This window comes from Melospiza melodia, chromosome 5 (assembly GCF_035770615.1).
Source record: "Melospiza melodia melodia isolate bMelMel2 chromosome 5, bMelMel2.pri, whole genome shotgun sequence".
NCBI lineage: Eukaryota > Metazoa > Chordata > Aves > Passeriformes > Passerellidae > Melospiza > Melospiza melodia.
The window spans coordinates 68,820,136-68,837,656 of NC_086198.1; the positions used below are offsets into that span (position 1 = coordinate 68,820,136).

General features: G+C 39.3%; 1 protein-coding gene across 7 annotated transcripts in view; it reads left to right on the forward strand.

Moving 5' to 3' along the window:
• DLC1 (DLC1 Rho GTPase activating protein) overlaps window positions 1–17,521 on the forward strand; it is a 245,931-nt gene that overhangs the window by 213,651 nt on the left and 14,759 nt on the right. For all 7 annotated transcript variants that reach the window (XM_063157210.1, XM_063157212.1, XM_063157211.1 and 4 more), the window contains 3 exons: window positions 6,922–6,993; window positions 10,068–10,149; window positions 16,973–17,036. In XM_063157210.1, coding sequence (XP_063013280.1) covers window positions 6,922–6,993; window positions 10,068–10,149; window positions 16,973–17,036 — 218 coding nt within the window. The remainder of the gene's footprint in view (window positions 1–6,921; window positions 6,994–10,067; window positions 10,150–16,972; window positions 17,037–17,521) is intronic.

Genomic DNA, 17,521 nt, shown 5'->3' on the forward strand with positions numbered 1-17,521 from the left:
CACAAAAGCAGTATTGTGCTTGCAAGAGTATTGGTGAGCAATTAAAAGTACTATATTCTGTAATTTGGTATAGTTGGGAAGGAGGGAAGATACATACAGCCAACATACACCTCTGTAGATATTTTGGAAACCAGTCACATTCTTTTTTTAAAAATTTTTATTTTTATTTAGCTTTCATCAATAAGGAAATAAACAAACTGAAATCCTATCAGTGGAAGTAGGCCATTTGCTTTTTTCAAAAGTTCTGCTGACCAAAATAAAAGGGGGTGTTTTCAGCTTCCTGCTTTTTTTTTTCAGAGAAAACATCAATATATGATCTTAAACATCTGTTTCCTTACTTCTTCATCTGTTCCCACACAAATTCCAAACATACTCTGTTTCTTCTCCCAGTGTCCTGTGGTTTATACATAACATCAACTGCATAGTTACTGTCTTGCTTCAAGGCTCTGTAGCTTGAAAAAGCCTGTCAGTCCCATGTTTAACCCAAAGCCAGCAGGAGACAACACAAAGAGAGTATTTTTTTAGTCGTCATCATATAGTTGTGGAATATCTGAGTAACATTCATCACTGTTTCTAGGGGTTTTATGACTAGGAAGCAGTATTTATATTTGGTGTCATATATGGTTTGCCTTAAGAATTTGTGAGTCCCCCTCTCCCCATCCCTCTGAAAGTTTTTAATAAGAGATAGTTTCTTAAAATTGCACATGCATCCATACTGGCTCAACTTGATTGCTGAGGCAGGCAGCAGTAAGTGGAGGTCACAGCAGGTATCATTTTACTGTAGAAGGTAAATTGAAGCACAGTGAAATAAAGGAGCGCATCAAAAAAGGCAGCTGCAAATGCAAAATGTAACTTGCACTTTAAAGGTGAAAGGAGAAAAGTTACTCTCTTGGGAAGGTGGTTAGCTTTCTCTTCAAAACCAGCAAGCTCATAATGAGTTCAAAAGCTGTGCTTTATGTTCTCTTGATCTCACTGGTTCTTCTAGAAATGCATCCTTCATGGACTGAATGTGTCAGACTGGTATTCTAGAACAGTTGTATATGATTAGATGGTTCTCCTAGAAGTAGAAGAAATTCCAAGTGTGTTAGAAATTTGGCAAGAGCTTTTAATGGGATTTTTAGAATGCTGTCATTTTTACTGGTTGAACATTTATTGACAAACTTCCCAAGTTTGTGTTTGAGTGCATTATCCTTATAAAATGCCATTCTTCACTAATTATATTTTTGCTTTCTTTAGTCCTTGCTATGTGCTGCTTTCTTGAAAGGTGTGGAGTACTAAGTTAATGATACTGCCTAAGGAATATTAAACGATATAAGTTTGAGAAAAAACAGGCATATGAGAAGGAATTTAATTATTTTCAAGCAACAGTCGCATATCTTCAAAGTGAAAGCCATCTGTGGCCCTGGACACATAACAGACTTACTCTTAAGAAGTCAGTCATACTGTCCCAACTTTAAAGGGCTGCAGGCATATGACATTACACAGAGCTGATTTATCATTTTCAATGCCTGCACTGCTCATTTGTAGACAGCTGCCACAGTGCAGTTATTTCCCCGGTTTGTCTCAGATTTCACATCTGTGTTCATGTGTCTATAGACTGAGTGGTTGGGTAGTCTGATCAGGTCTAATGTTGGGACCACAATTCACATGTCAGGGATGCAATTCAAGCACTAGGAAAAATGATTGCTTGTACTTGGGCAGTGGAATTCTATCCAAAGAAGAGTATTTCTCACATATACCACAGCTGGTCTTAAAAAATGATCCTGAATGATCTCAAGTTTCTTAGTAGCTTAGGACAGTGCTTTTGAGTTGAACAGAAATTTTGCAAAGCACCAGAAGTTTCAGAGGGACGTGACAGGGAGAGGTAATTTCTGATATAGACAGAAAAAGAGCGTGCCGGCCATTTGCAGCCATTAAACTGGACCATCAGTCCTGGATGGGGAAGAATCCTTTGTGCTTTCTGTGCTCCATGTGCTCCTCTGTGCCTCAGCAAATATGCAGAGAGATTATGGAGTTTTAGACATTGAAGTAAGGAGATAGTGTGTTCATCTCCAGCTTTCATGAAAGTCTGGAATCATTCTCTGCACTGTATGTGAGAGCCTCTCCAGCAAGCTAATTCAGGAAGATAATTTTATATTCAATTTCTACAAGTTTTTTTTTTTCTCTTCTGAAAAAAATGTCAAATAGTGAATTTCAACTAGAATAACTTATTTAAAATTAAGACCAAGATGCAATTAAGAAGCTCAAAAAAAACCCAGTTGTTACATAGGACATTGAAGTGAACCTTCAGAAGTGAAGCCCATTTTTTTCTTAAATTTGATTTTGACAGTGCTGATTTTACCAGTCTCACTACAGATTTTTACGAGCTGCTCTCTTAACAGAGCCAAAAGGTGAGATGGGTAGAACTGATGTGTGGAGGTGCTAATATGATTGTAAAGGTGGCTGAGTGAGGCAAGAGGAAACCATCTGCTTGGAAAAACTGTTCATAAGATGTTTAGCACTTAGGTGAAAATTGAGTCAATGCATGACTGTACAAAGATACATCTGCTTTGCACCTTCTCCTGAAGACCCTGAAAGAGCTAGTGTTTAAATTGCATGTTATTTCATTGAAGTGAAAAAGAAGAATGAAAGTAATGTTGTTGCTGTCTTAACTGGACTGCTATGATGATTTTTTTCTGAAATAATGTTATTGCAGTATCACTGTGTGGATTTTCTTTTCTATGGGAGAGAAGGTATCATTAAACAAAAGACTAGAGACATCTTACAGTTCTCCCTTCTGCAACAGCAGTTTCAAACAAGGTGTTAATTGAGATATTTTTACTCTTAGGGTCTAAACTTGCAAACTTACCAGGCCAGGAACCAAGATTACCCAAAGTTTAACAAAAACGGAAGTTAGACTTTTCCAGTTTCATTTACTACTCTGGGGAAGAATTGAGTTTTCCTAATCCCTCTGGAAGTGGGTAAATAAGGACTAATGGCTCCCAACCATACACAAAAGGAACTGCTACCCTTAATTTGAGCATGGAGGACTGTTTTGTAAAACAGACTAACAAATAAAGCTGGTTCCAATAAAAATTTCCTGTTTCCTCTTTAACACATTTGCCTGTTGTTTGCTTACAGGACACCAAGAATAAAGACTTCATTGTAGTTTTTGGGGTTTTGGGGGATTTGGGTGGGGTTTTTTAAATTTGTTTTGTTTTACTTTCTAAGAGGTTTTTGGTTTTTTTTTTTTTTTTTTTTATTTTTTTGTATCAGGACATTTAGAAATAATAGCACAATTTCTTCCTTGCCAGCGGTTTTTCGTACAAGAACCTCCTGCTGCTGGGGGAGGGCACAGGATGCACATCTGAAAAGCTGCACATGCATTTCTTGCTTGGAATGTATGCTGAGTGGTAGTTTATTGTAAAGGTTTTAACTGGCAAGGATGTTTGATTCAGAAAGGAAGTGGCACTGCAGGGATGGAGTGGGAAGGAGGCAGTGGGACCAGTCCTTTGCCTGCAGTAGCTTATCAGTTCAGCAGCCAGGTCTTCATCAGAAATTGCTTTGCAAATTGTGGCTGAAGTAGGACTTTCCTAAAAAAGGTTGGAAAGCAGTGTAGAGTTCCTCTGCAAGTTTCCTCTCCTCCCTGTGGCTATTAGCTGGCCCCAGCCAAGCAAATGCAGTGAGTTCCTAGCTCAGATAATTATCTGTAACCTGTGTCCCCTGGGATACTGAACAAAGGCTATTCAATGCTCTGTCCCTTCTAAATGTTTTTAGAAGTAGTTGGAAAGTCTGATTTTGGAAGACCTGTTCTCCTTTCTTTTGTCTCTTATTATCTTGATTGCCATTGATCAGGATGACAAGGACTTGCACATAAATATTCTCATGTCCACTTGGAAATGAAGCTGGCAGCTAGCAAACCAAATGTCCCAGGGCTAATGCTGCTGAGCTGGAAGCTGGAATTTTGAAACTGTGGTAATGAGCTTCTTCCTCTAGGGTAGTTTAAATGATTTGGCCAGAACCTCAGGTTTAACCAGTGTGTTTTATTCTCAAACACAGATTCCAGTTAAACTGCAGTAATGAACTTTTTATCTAGAGAAGCTCTCAGCTGTTTAAATTTGTATCTCTTATTGTGAGGAAGCTTGTTCAGTGTACTCTGCTTTCTGTGCAGCTTATTCAATGTACCTTGGGCTGGATTCTCCCTCTGACTATGTTTTGGTCTGCCTGAACTTCACACACATACACAGTTTTGTTCATACGCTGGCTCATCAGTAGCCAACAAGGTTGAGATAGGAAAGCTGGGTTAAAAAGTTACCTTTCCCTTTGTCTGGTCACACCACATAGGAGTGCAGTCTAGGAGGAATCCTGAGTTTGGCCAACCTGAGTTGAACAAAAGGAGCCATCTTTTAGGACCCACCTCCACTCTGTCACCAGTACCCATCATGTCCCTCTCTTGACCAAGCTGTGTGTGGGTGGAGATGAGATGGAGAGAGCCCTGGCCTCAGGGCACTCCCTGGCCCCTTGTTCAGGAGAGTACTCCAAACCCTTCACCCTTTCAAGGGCTTGCAACAGGACTTGCAACCTTTTGCCCTTCCAGGACTTGCAACAGGACTTGCAACTTGCCCTATGAAAATGGGGCAAATATGGCTTTTAAACACTTAGCACTGTCTTGTACCCAACCCTAGGCATTTACACAGCCTAATCAATGGACAGGTGCACTTGTGGTTTATTGTTCTCTGCAATTCTTGTGGACAGATAGGAAAAAATCAGGTGTTTCATTGCCTAAACTTCTTGGGGGATTCTCAAAGGTATTTTGAAAGCAAATACACTGTGAAAATCCCAAAGGCATGTGACAGCCGGGTGCCCATAAAATGTAACTTCAACATCCCTGGCACATTTGCAGAAAAGATACACAAAGCCTTTGTAGAGAATGGTGAAAAAAGTCCAGTGAATGCATATTCATAATTTTCTAGCTCTAGAAATAATTTGCAGGCCATACACCTGGGGTGCTCAGTAGAGGACCTGTGAACAAATATTTAAACACATTGAAGAGTGCCTGTAGTAGTAAGGAATCTCACACTTTTTTCAATTGCACTGCAAGCATCTCCCTGCATTTTTTGCCAAATGCTTGTTATCTAGGATAATTTTTTTCCTGGTTTTAAGTCAAGCAAAATTCTCATTCAATCCAAGCACTTCTGCAGAATGCAACCTATAAGATATTGTGTTTTATTTTAAGTAGTCTTAAAAATTTGTTGCAGATTTTTTGCTTTGCTACTTTAATTGCTTGTGAAGTATTAATCTATCGTCTTGTTTGTTCTTGCTTTAGCCATACAAGTTTCAAATATTTTTTTCTTTACTGAATTTTCCACATATTTCCTTAGCATACTGAAATTGAAATACTGTTTAAGCAAAACTTTGTAATAGTTTGCAATTGGAATTGAAGAATGCCTTTTCTTAATCAGTAGCTAAGTCAATATGTCCGTACGTGCTTGTTCTCATGTGGTGCCATAACCCAAAGGTGAAGCAAACACAAGTTGCACAAATGCCTGCTTGTCCTGACTTCAACAGGAGTGGATTTTTAGATGTTTATTTATCTGGAATGTTGTGTTTTGGCTCACCTTAACCCCTTGGTTTGGATATGTGTCTTAGCAAAGTAGTCTGGCAAAGCACAAATATTCTAACACAATTGTAGCAATTTGGAAAATGAGAGGGGGGTTGCCGTCGTTTTGGAGATGCTAAAATGTGCCTGCCATTTCATCCAATTTGTGCACCTATATCTCACTGGGAATATTTCTTAGCGTGACAAAATTTTGTAATATTTTACTTACACTGTGTTTGGCTTTTCAATGCCCTGTATTCAGTAACCTGTATTTGGAGCAATTCTGAGCAGGCCCCTTTGTGCATGGTTTCTGCAACAGGTAGCCATAGTATCCTCTCCAAGTAGGTGGCAAAATTGTGTACTGACTTGTGCATAATGAAGCTTTTGTTTCCTGGTCCATCAGGAACAGTGAGTATAATGAAAGCCAGACAAACTGTAATACTTTCTGATTTCTCATTGTTCATTTGATCAGTTCTAAGCAGGAAACTATATTCCCAGTAGCACTTTATTGAATTTTTTGAAGAATATAATTAGCCCAGTCCATTTCTTTAACACTTGGAGAATACCCTAGGTACCTTTTATATTTTCCTAGTTTGAGCTAATAGGATAACATATTCTTTATCTCTACATGTATTAAGTAGCATATGAATTTGTATGTGATTTATTCACAAACTAATACTCCTTTCTTTCTGTGTAACATATATGTGTGTGAATAATTTCATTCTGTGGCATGCTCTTTCAGGCTGTGTGAGGGAAACCTTCCTGTAATACACCAAGTAACTCATAAATACCTCGCAGACTTCCAATGAAACTAGGTTCTTGTTGGGTAGTAAATATGTGCTTGAATAAGCTGCAGTACAGTGTGTCAGTTGTTCTTGGACTTGAGTCTGTCAGGACTATCTACAAGGTGTTAAAGTGCACAGTAATGTGAGCTCTGCAAGGAATTTCTGTCAAGACAAAGGAGTTGTGCCAAGAGGACCAAAAGATTTGCCGAACAAGCACTGCTCATGTTGATTGCAGATTGTTTTTTCTAGTGTTAACAAATACTATAAATACTGTACAGGATAATCCATAACTGCTGCAGTTTTCATTAGTGCCTGTTTCTCTTACCACTAAAATGATGAGCTGTTGATAAATAGCAGCTGAGCGTTAGTGACTTTCTAGAATCTAAGATGTGTTTGATAGAAGAAAAGCAAACTGGGATAAGCAAATGTGGGTCTCAGTTCAAAGTTTCTGGAAACCTTTGTGCTTATTTTGCAGTGGGGATAGTAGAATTGGTGGAGAGGAGGTTTTTTCTCTGCTGATCACTAACCAGAGGGGGATTTGTTTCTGTCCTCTTTCAGAAATCGAGGCCAAGGAAGCTTGTGACTGGCTGCGGGCTGCTGGGTTCCCACAGTATGCGCAGCTTTATGAAGGTAGGCACCTGAACTCAATCCTCACCCAGCAACTTTGGACAATAAGATGGAATATTCACCAGTGAATGAGATTCAGGGGCACCACTGAAGTTCCAGTACATGAGATGACTTTTAGGGACTGGGCTGCTCTCTGCCACCCACAACACACATAGATGTACCAAACCCAATGAGACTCTGAAGAATGCAGGAGTTTGAATTTGTTTCACATTTCTGTTTTAGTCTGAATCTTCCAACCATCATCATAGAACAAATGTAAACGTTACCACAGTGGTATGTTCCCTCTGGTTAAGACAGAGAGGAACAGTCAGCCACTGCTACAAGCCCAGTCTTGGAGAAATACAAAAGCTGTGTGCAGCTCCACTGGCCAGCTCTCCTAATGGAACGGTAGTAGGAAATTCTGCATATGCATGGATATGTCTGTATGCCTCATGATTCCCAAGTCCTGTGTGTTTAGTCAGAATGGTTTGAGTTGAAGTTAGGCATAGGCTTACTATGAAGGGAAAAAGAACATACAAGCTGTGGTTGTGCAGATGCTCCTCAGAGGAGTGGCTGCCTCCTGCAGTCAGTTGTCCTTCTCTGGAATACATTCATTTTGTGTCTCTGCTTTTACAAGGTTTTGCTCAATGAGAACTGTTTTCTTCAGTGCCTCTCCAGCCTACTAGAAACCTGCAGGTTTGGCATACAGTTCTTACGCTCTGATGCAGAGTAGCATATAGAAGTTTGTTTTAAAAGTATGACATGCTTTTTATATATCTATATTATTGTTCAGAATTTTCCCCCACACTACTTTAAATTACTTTCACTACAGTGAAATTATTATGTGCTCTTTACTGCCTCTTCATTTCTACGAAGCAAACTCCAGCTGCTGCTTGTAAGAACGAGCATAGAAAGTTCATTATTACAGTGAATAACTGCTGAAAATTACACCAAATGCTGAGCTGACCTTCTTGAAAAATGATCTTGTTTAGCTTTGATTTGCAGCTGCATTTGCAATATGAGATGATAATAGCACTTTCAAAAGCTGCACTTGGCAAAACTTTTCTTTGCCTGTTCAGAAATTAAATTTCCTTTTATTTTTTCTTTTTTCTTTCCTTCTTTTTTTTTTTCTATGCTAATGGAGATGCCAAGATTTTCTTGGTATATGGAGCTGGAACTGTACTTCCAGTTTTTGTTACAACTGAGACAAAACTCTCAGCTGAATAGGTGGGCTTGTGGATATCTTATAATGCTGAGACATAAATCCCCTAATAAATTACTTGCATTCAGAAAACATGTCCTACCTGTGTAGGACCATTGCCCTACCTAGAGATTCTAAACCTACATGAAGTTTCTGTTGTGACAGCATGTCCTGCCTAACATCAAAAGGACCACAGAGGTGAGAGAGAAGGAGTGAGAGCAGGGCCAGTCATACCCATTGAAAGGACAGCTGTCCTTACTGAAAAACAATATACCATTGTCCTTTGCAAGCCCCCCTGGCAGCAGCAACAACAAAGCCAGCAATAGCATAGATTAAGCATTAAAAAAAGGGTCTTATGCAGACTATCAGCTTCTTTCAAGTCACCTCTCTCACTGAAGTTCTCACACATTCTCTTGTGGACATTTTAAGATATGACTTTGCCAGTGGAAAAACTTACATCAGCACTGCTGAAAAACACAGGATGAATGTGCTCACTCTCTTTACTTGCATTTTCTACTTAAAACAGTGAAGGGGAGGCCTGTGAAGGAGGCTTTGTACTATACCAATTGGGTACAGAACAAGAGTTCTGAGAAGTTTCCTATATGGAGTGTTCCAACGCAGTGTACATTTAATATGGGAGATTAATCAGTGAACCTTTGCCATTTGATTTGCTAAAACTGCAGTTTTCTGCAGAAAATACAGAATTTCTAGCATTTTGCAGAATATGTTATAATTTGTATTTCTGAGAGAGTTGTGGAAGCTGTGGATAGCCTGTCCCTGAAAGTGTTCAAAGTAAGGTTGGGTGGGTCTTAGAAAAACCTGGTCTAGTGGAAGATGTCCCTCTCCATAGCAGGGGGCTTGGAACTAGTAGACTTTAAGGTTGTTCCAACACAAAACATTGTATGATGCTATGAAAATAAGGACATAAAATTCATTTCTGTTGCTATAGAAAATGAATTAATTTCATAAAATTCATAGAGTTCATTTTCTGTTAGAAAATACCTTTCTAGAAAGTTATTTTCCTCATTTCAGTTCATTCTTCCTATTCTATAGAAATTTAAAAATTCATAGACAATTACTTGGATCAGGGAAATTGTGTGCAACTGCAGCAGTCTGCTCATAGATTGACCTTGTATTTCTGTGCACACCCTGAAGAGCCAGCAGCCTTGGGTGGGAGTTTTAGCTGTGCAAGGAATGCCAGATCAGGACCTGTATGACAGTCAGGAATCTGTGGAGTACAGTAAATGATATATATGTGTTTGCTGCTTCAGAGCTGTAGTAAATTTTCAGCTCTCTGCCAACATCTCTCCCCCTCACTCTCCCAGTTGTTTACCTAAATAATCTCCTAAGGAAAGGAGGCAGTATGGTGTCCAGGCAGCTTGGCTTGCTTTCATTTCGAGCCATATCTCATTAATGAAACAGTGTCAAACTTAAATAGCTTGATTAACGGCTAAGGAGATTCAAGACTTTTTTTTTTTTTTTCATTCTTTCACGGAGTTTTGGCATTTACTGGCCTTTTTTCTTCATGTGAGATATTAGTATTTTGATGGAGATTGCATATTTATTTTAAATAAATCTAGCCTGAATTAGTTTATACTTCTGATATCTGGTAGGGAAGCTTGCATTTGCCTTTTTCCATCTCCCATTGTTTCATCTCTGCTTTAATAATTTTTCCTACATTCTGTGTATAAACTCTCAGTTATCAAGGCTGCATGACAAAAATTTGTAGATTAAAAGGAAGCACCTCTGGCATTAGAGGTGATAGCATGTGTTTACCTAAGCACCAATCACTGGCTTATTGATGAGCTCAGCTGCAGGCAGCTGAGCAGTTGTTTGAAATAGCAGGTCACTGGGAGTAAGCCTCACTTTGGTTTTTGATCTGTTTCTCTTCATGCAGATCTCCTTTTTCCAATTGACATTGCTCTAGTCAAGAGAGAGCATGACTTTCTGGACAGAGATGCTATTGAGGCGTTATGCAGGTAGGTGAATAAAAATCACACTGCATTCTGAAACAAACCCTTCCTGTGTAATAGAAAGCACCTCGGAAAAGCACAACCAAAAAAAGCGCACAAAAGTATGTGGTTTTCATTAAAATACCTTATTGGTTTAAGTAATGTTTGGGGATCTTATTTAAAAGAAAGTTGGGAGGAGGGTGGCAGGAATCTTTGTGAAAGGGATTTCACAGGCATATTTTTTTATTACTCCCCTTTCTTTGCTCTTTCCTAATTCCCAAGTTGAGCATGTGAAAGCAGAGCTGTGCTGGCTATAGCCATCAGCACGTACAACTGCAGCACGAATTCCCACACAGGAACTGGGTTTGGGAAGCAGTATCAGCAAAGCAATGCTTTGCACTCCATCACTCTCCTTTCATACCTTGGTGGACAGCTGTGCATACAAACAAAATGCTGTGTGTATAAACAAAGAGCTCTATATACAAACCCTCATGCTGGCCTCAGTGCATTGCCCTGTAACCTGGGCATGGCTGAAAGGGATAATGTAAGGGAATCTGTTACTTTATCACTACTCCAAAGACAGCTCTGCCCTCAGCCACATGCTCACATTAACTCATCTTTGTTCTTCATGGGCTCCTTCCACAAACCAGTTCAACTGGCTCACCCCACAGAAAGGTTCTTGATAGTCCTTTTCTGGGTTAGTAAATAAAATCAGTAAAAAAACATAATGAAGTTCACAGTAGGTGTGAAAAATGGGACAGGACCCCACAGCCAGCAGCAGAAGGAGAAGGCATAGGTAGAGAAAAAGAGGGAGCAAGACTTGCTGGTGTGTGGCAGGGTGTTTTTTACAGAACTACAGCCTCAGCATTACCAGTTTGGTCTTAAGAGCAATCACAATGGCCCCATCTGACATCATCTAACATTAATCCATCCATCAGTTACCTCCTCTAGTGCGAGTCCACAATCTTAAATGGCAAACAAGAAAAAGCTTTAACTTCTCATATCTCCTCTTGCCTAGAAATTAGTGCAGGTTTATGGCTCTGTCCTTCAGTATGGCAGCTTTCCAAACTGCCTGCAAAATGAATGCTTTTGGATACTGCATGCATGGTGTGTGCAACTCTAAATGTCAGTAATTCTAATGAATTACAAAATCCTTTTAAGAACAGCTTTAAGTTTATAGTGTTCTCATGCCATCACTGCCATACTTGGAAGGGAAAGAGAGGGACTGGAATTTAAAGTTCTTCAGAAATATTTACAGGATTTTCAAACTAGGAAAACAGATTTGTTGTCCAGTCATTAGGAGGGGGAAAATCTCATTAATGTTAAATTCATACAAGATGTGCCTTCCTCAAATGTGGCACACCTATTCCATCGATATTTAAATATGATGTGTTCGTCTACTTGTTTGTGTGCTCTGGAACTTGTGAAGTCATTGAACAGAAAGCATAGCAATGCAAATAAATGCTGATTCCCAGAAGCATGGTCTTACCTTGCCAGGAAAACAAAACACAGTCAGGCCAGAATATTTTGCTTTTGGTGCTCTCCTCCAAGAATACTTTTTAGCCTGGGATTAATTAATTATACAAGGGAAAAAATGTAGTGGATTGTTTCTCAGTGATGAAAATAGCAACACGCACTCCATATCTCTATGAGACAAAGATTTTAAAGGTTGAACTGTATCATTCTGAAGCCTGTGGCTTGTATGTCAGAATTATCTTTTACAAAATAACTTTTAAACTGACACTGAAGTATATCCAGAATCATTCAGATCCCACCTCAAAATAAAATTGAAGTAATTTAATTAACCATCTCGGATGTCTGAATTTGGCCTTTTACCGTGTGTGTTAGCCAAAAGCAGTTCATTATCACAACATTTCCACCTTTGGATTTTTTTTTTCCACACCTCCGTGTTTAATTTTGCAAAGCTTATTAAAAACTGTGGAGAAGCACATAGTTTGGAATGCTGCCTTTCTGCCTGCAGTCTGGGTTTATTTTGACTCATGCCACAGTCAGTGTATAAACAGTAAAGGGGTTTACTCAGTAAAGGCTTTGAGCAGTTTCACAACTGTAAGTCTATCGCTGTTTCTTGACTGAAAATCAGAATACTTTGGGAGTTATTTGCACTTTCAGCACAGAGCTAAGTGAACATTGTACACAGTGGATGGTAACAAAATAGTAAGAAGTCTGTGTTGAGATTCTGCTTTTCTGTGTAATAGCCATGGTCTCCCAGAAGTTCTAATTACTTTGTTCTGATAACTGTATGTGAAAAAATTGTTTTAAAAACACTGTAGAAATCACAGTGACAGGGATTTTTTCTTTAGATTTGAAGCACTTTAAATGATAGCTTACAACTGAACAGTATTGTTAATTATTATTTAATAATCTTATTAATGTAAGCAGGAAAATTAAGTTAACAGAGGTAGTATATGGCACTCAGTAAGAGATGGTTAAGAGATGTCATTTAGTGATCTTACCATTAAATGTATGGGTAAAAATGTAAGAGTGATGACTGTATTTTAATTTTCTTGGATGCTTTCTTTAGTGACCATGCAAACCAGTGCTGGCCTTTGTTTCATAAAACGTTATGTAGATTAATGACTGGGAATTTATCTCCAGTGGATAACTGGATGCATCATGTGCTGATGAAACTAAGTATTGAAACATGCTTATCCTAGAGGTTGTTGCTAAATACAAAATACATAGCAAGCCATGATGGAAATCCTTTTAAATCTCGTTATGCATGGCTAGGAATCTGTTTCACTATATATACAAGAGATTTCTTAAATCTTTTATCATCAGGACTTCTCATCCACAAAATTGGTTATAATGCATTCAGTGTTTGTATCATTTGGTCTGTGGAGAGCTGACCTCCTTTGCAGAAGAACATGAGACAAAGCCCAGGAGCCAAAGTAGAGGCCATCCACTGAGACAAGAAGGCCATTGTATGACAGTTTGTTACATGTATAATGGAGCTGGACTTTATCAGTGGAATTATGAATTTAAGTCCATCAAGAAAATATTTTAAACTTTAAAGGTAGAAGACACAGTTCCTCAAATTCAAAATGCATAAATCCAGTATTGTGCATTCCTACTACTTTATTTGGGTGCATGGGGTGAGAGCTTCTGTTAATGAGAATATAATTAATTATCTGGTGTTATACCAAACATAGAACTGACTAGTACCTAGTTTAAAAAAGACTTCACGTCATAAACCCACATTTTAATTTAGAACTTAGCTGTTCACACTGCAGTTTTTCGTAGTGAGTGTCCTGTTCAGACTGCCTCTCTTTAGAGAAGTTCAGGCTAAACTAGTGTGGCATTTCTGAGAAGACTAATAAAAATGCATCATTTGCTCATTTCTGAGAGAAGCTCCAGTGCCCCATGTTTTGGGTGTAGCAGGTTCAGGCTGTGTAATGGCCACTCAGGGCTGATATGGACTGACTTGGGGTCTCGGACAGAGAGGCAGGTCCTGTTGCCTTGGTCACCCTCAGGAGGAAGGGGTTTGTGCAGCTGGGGTGAAAGAGAATGACAACTGAGGTAGGAGTCCATGGAGAGTGAAGAGGAGTGATGTCTTGGAGATAGAATGCTCCATGGGAGTAAGATGACATCTGGATGTGAGGATGTGTAGATAGGGCTGACTCAAAGACATTTCTCTAAATGATGGGAAAGAATATTATCTTGTCATCCAGACAGTCATCTAGAGAGTGGCCAGGGTAGGAGGCATAGCTGCAATGGAGACTGAGCCAGCCAGGCAGTGAAGTGGCTGTGACTGCTGTCTGCAGCAATCCTGCCCCATCCCTCCATCTCCCATCTGCTCTTCAGGAAGGTGTCACTGGGACAGGTTTGGGCAGAGTAAGATGGACCTAAAGAATGAGGCAGGTCTGCTGACTGTCAGGAAGGAAATGATAAGTGAACTTATACCTGGGAGTGGAGTTTACAAAGGAGAAGGTCCAGACCCAGAAGAGGAAACTGTGGTTTATTAACTAGCATCAATTTGATGAGAAGATCTGCAGAAAATGGACATATGCTTATAGGCTTAAAAGGTATTGCAAATGTATGTGAAGGTTAATGACAGTTGTACAGGTAAATCTCATCCTCACAAACCAAGCTGTAAGCTTAGATTTTAAGACACACTAATGTGTTTGGAAGGCAATTTTGCATATTGTACTGTATTTTCAGTGGTGTGTAGTTCAAGGACCTTGGCATTCCTGAATTTGAGCAGAAGTTGAAGCAGGATGTGTGATGTATGGAATGGAAGTTGCAGGCCTGATGCAATTGCTGCAGAACATTTAAAGTTTAAAAAGGAAACTGGTTTTGAGATGCATCCATGTCAAATATGTAACAGACTTTATTTGCCTCACTGCTATTGAATTTAACCTCACTCATTGGAGGTTACTTTATCTTGCCTTTATACTAATTTTTGTGAGGTATGTGCCAGGAATTTTTTTTTAAATACCCTCTGTGAAAATAAAGGTCTTTGCTCTACCCTTTCCCACCTATTTCAGGGGTTTTAGTTGAGTAGGAGAGAAGTCTGGGGATGTAATCTTTGTGAAATCAGAGATTGTCTTTATTAGTGGTCAGACAGGCTGGAGCTAGATAAAGCCTGATCCAGGGATTCAGTGGTAACTTCTCTCTGCATAAGTCAAAGGTTGCAACACTGTGAAATTTGTAAATTATTACACAACATAGAACTGAAACCAGTTTAATATTTCCTGGTCTTGAGGTCCAAGACTTTGAGAGGAGAATGTGTTTATAGCAGAGAGGGAGGCAGCTTTCTGATTCTTGTGTGGCCTCTTGAAAAAAACCAAACAGTTTTGTGTCTAGCATGTAGATGGGACATTCACCCCTCACCCGCACCATAAATACAATTCCTCTGAAATCACTAGGCTTGTGCATGTACCCACCAGCTGCAGCCTGCAGGACTGAGCCTTTTGCCTTCCAAATTCAGAGCAAAGATGAAATCTGGATAAAAAAGAGAGATCTGGATAACTTTTCTAACCTGCCACTGCCCTGCTATTTGACCCATGGCAATTCTTCCTGTTTCTCTTCTTCTCTGCTGTGTTGTGGCTGGGTCTAATTATAGATCAAACTGCCTTTTCTTTTTTGCTTCATGACCTGCAGCGAAAGCATCAGTAGCAGCTTTCCCATTTTCTTTGATGGCTTCAGGATCAAGCCCTGTGTAAATACCATCTGCAGCCAATCCTGTGCATAAAAGGCAAGGGAAAAGAGAAAAAACTAGTAATTCTCCCTGTGCACACATTTTCTGCATTCAAGTACAAGTTTCATGAATCTAAGAAAATAAATTTGAAGCACTAGGGCATGTCAGCATTTCTTTTCTTTTTTAGTTTTTCAAAACTGCAGATACAGGCTCTTCTTTGCACTTCGCTCAAATGAATTTGTATGTGAAAATTACACAACTTCCTTTGGAATGAATTAGGCTTTTTAAAGCTCAGCTTTGCTTCTGTTGAATTTGGGCTGTGGTCCAGTTTAATGAAAGGGGCAGCCCTACTCCTGTGCCTCCTCCCTGCACACACTGCTCTTCATGCAGCTCAGGGTACTGACCCAGGGGAAATTCAACTCCAAGAAATATTGAAAGATTGGTTTTCAGCTCAGTTAGTGTCCTCGTCCAACCCACAGTATGGCCTCATGAGCAGAAGTATTGACACAGGGCTAAACTATCACTTCCATGAAGCTGCTGCTTCAGCTTTTCTGCCTTCTGCATTGTGCCCAGCCTGTTTCTTCCTTTTGCCTTGCCATAGCATTGGCAGTTCTCTAACCACACTTTACCAGCACAGATTTTAGTTGGACCATGTCCTTGGAACAGTTCTTGGGAAGGTGGAGAAGGGCAGGAGACCATGGCAGACTGCACTTAGCTGAGCCTAACCTGCCTTGGAGCTGTGTCACAAACAGCACCAGCTTTTGCTGTGCTTGAATTGCTTGTGCTCAGTCCTGCGCTCTGAGTGACTGGGGAAGAGAGAAGAAGAAAGATAATTTTTTTGTTGTTTTAGGGATACCTACCAGATGACCAGATTAGCTCACTGAGGAATAGAGGAATGCTCATATGTATTCATACAGTACTTCAAGATATGTATAGATATGTATCAGATTGCTGTCACATTTTACAGAGACGCTGGTTAGCTATTGCTGCTACAGGAACTTTTTTTTTTTTTAATTTTTGTTTAAATTTTAAATTTTTGTTTAAATTTTAGTCCTTCCAGAAAATATTTTTATATATGATAGAAACTTTCAGTGTAGGAAGCAGAAATTGGGTCTGTGTTCTGGTTGAGGTTTTTTTTTTTAAGCTGACAAGTGGTCCCAGGACTGTATTGAAAATAACCATTGTTCAAAAGCAAAATAGACATCTAGTAAGTGCAAAATAAGTTTTCATCTGGGAAGTTTCAGCTTATAAAGTACAATTTTAAAGCAGCATGCTTTTTTTTAATGTGGTCTCATGTTTACAGTGTCAAACTGGAAGACTTTTCTGTTATTTTTAGTCTGTCAAGGTTGAATGTTTCAGGGTTCAGGTATCTGCTATTTAGAACAAATGTAATGATTACAGGTTGTAGGATGTGATGTTCTTCTCAATTTAGTCCAAGTTTCCATTAACTTCTCTTTACTTGGGTTCAGGTAATTGTGACAAATAGTCGTCCTTCTCTCCCTCTGAAGTTAGAGTACAGCCAAATGTAATGGGTTAATAGTTAAGTAAATTAGGGCTCTAATTGAAACTCTGCTTGTGGCTATTTGTATGCAGAGCAGTTTGGGGACAGCCTTCACAAAAGCTTTGAACTGGAATAGCCTATGTCAAAACACTGGAGTATGCTCTTAATATGGTTTCTTTTGCTCTTTGCAGGCGCTTAAATACTTTAAACAAATGTGCAGTGATGAAGCTAGAAATCAGTCCCCACAGGAAAAGGGTAAGTTCATTTAATTCTTCTATTACAGCATTATGTGTTAATAAAACTAAAAAAAAAAAAAAAAAAAATCTAGCAGATTGTTTAGATTTGGTTTAGGATTACACCTGGCAAGGACACAGCAAAAAGTAAAAATTCTGCTTACATCTTTTTTTGTGCTCTCACTGAGTGAAAAGTGCAAAGCTTGGCAGTGGGTAAAGGTTGTCTAGCAAACTTTGCCCTCAGATGCTGCTTCCAGTGTGAAAGGCACTGGACTTCTCTGCCTGTGAGGATGTTGGTGTTGACGCCTACTGCATGCACTCAGGCAGGATTTTATAGAGTAGGCTTGATGGCCACAGTGAGCTGACCTTAATGTTACTCCACCATCTTGGACATCATCTTCAGTTTTGGTTCTCTGCCATCACCTTGGAGTTGTATTATTTTATTGTGATGTAGACAGGATCAGTTGGACTGTGTTTGGCCTGCAAAAGAAAGGATTAGGCACATTG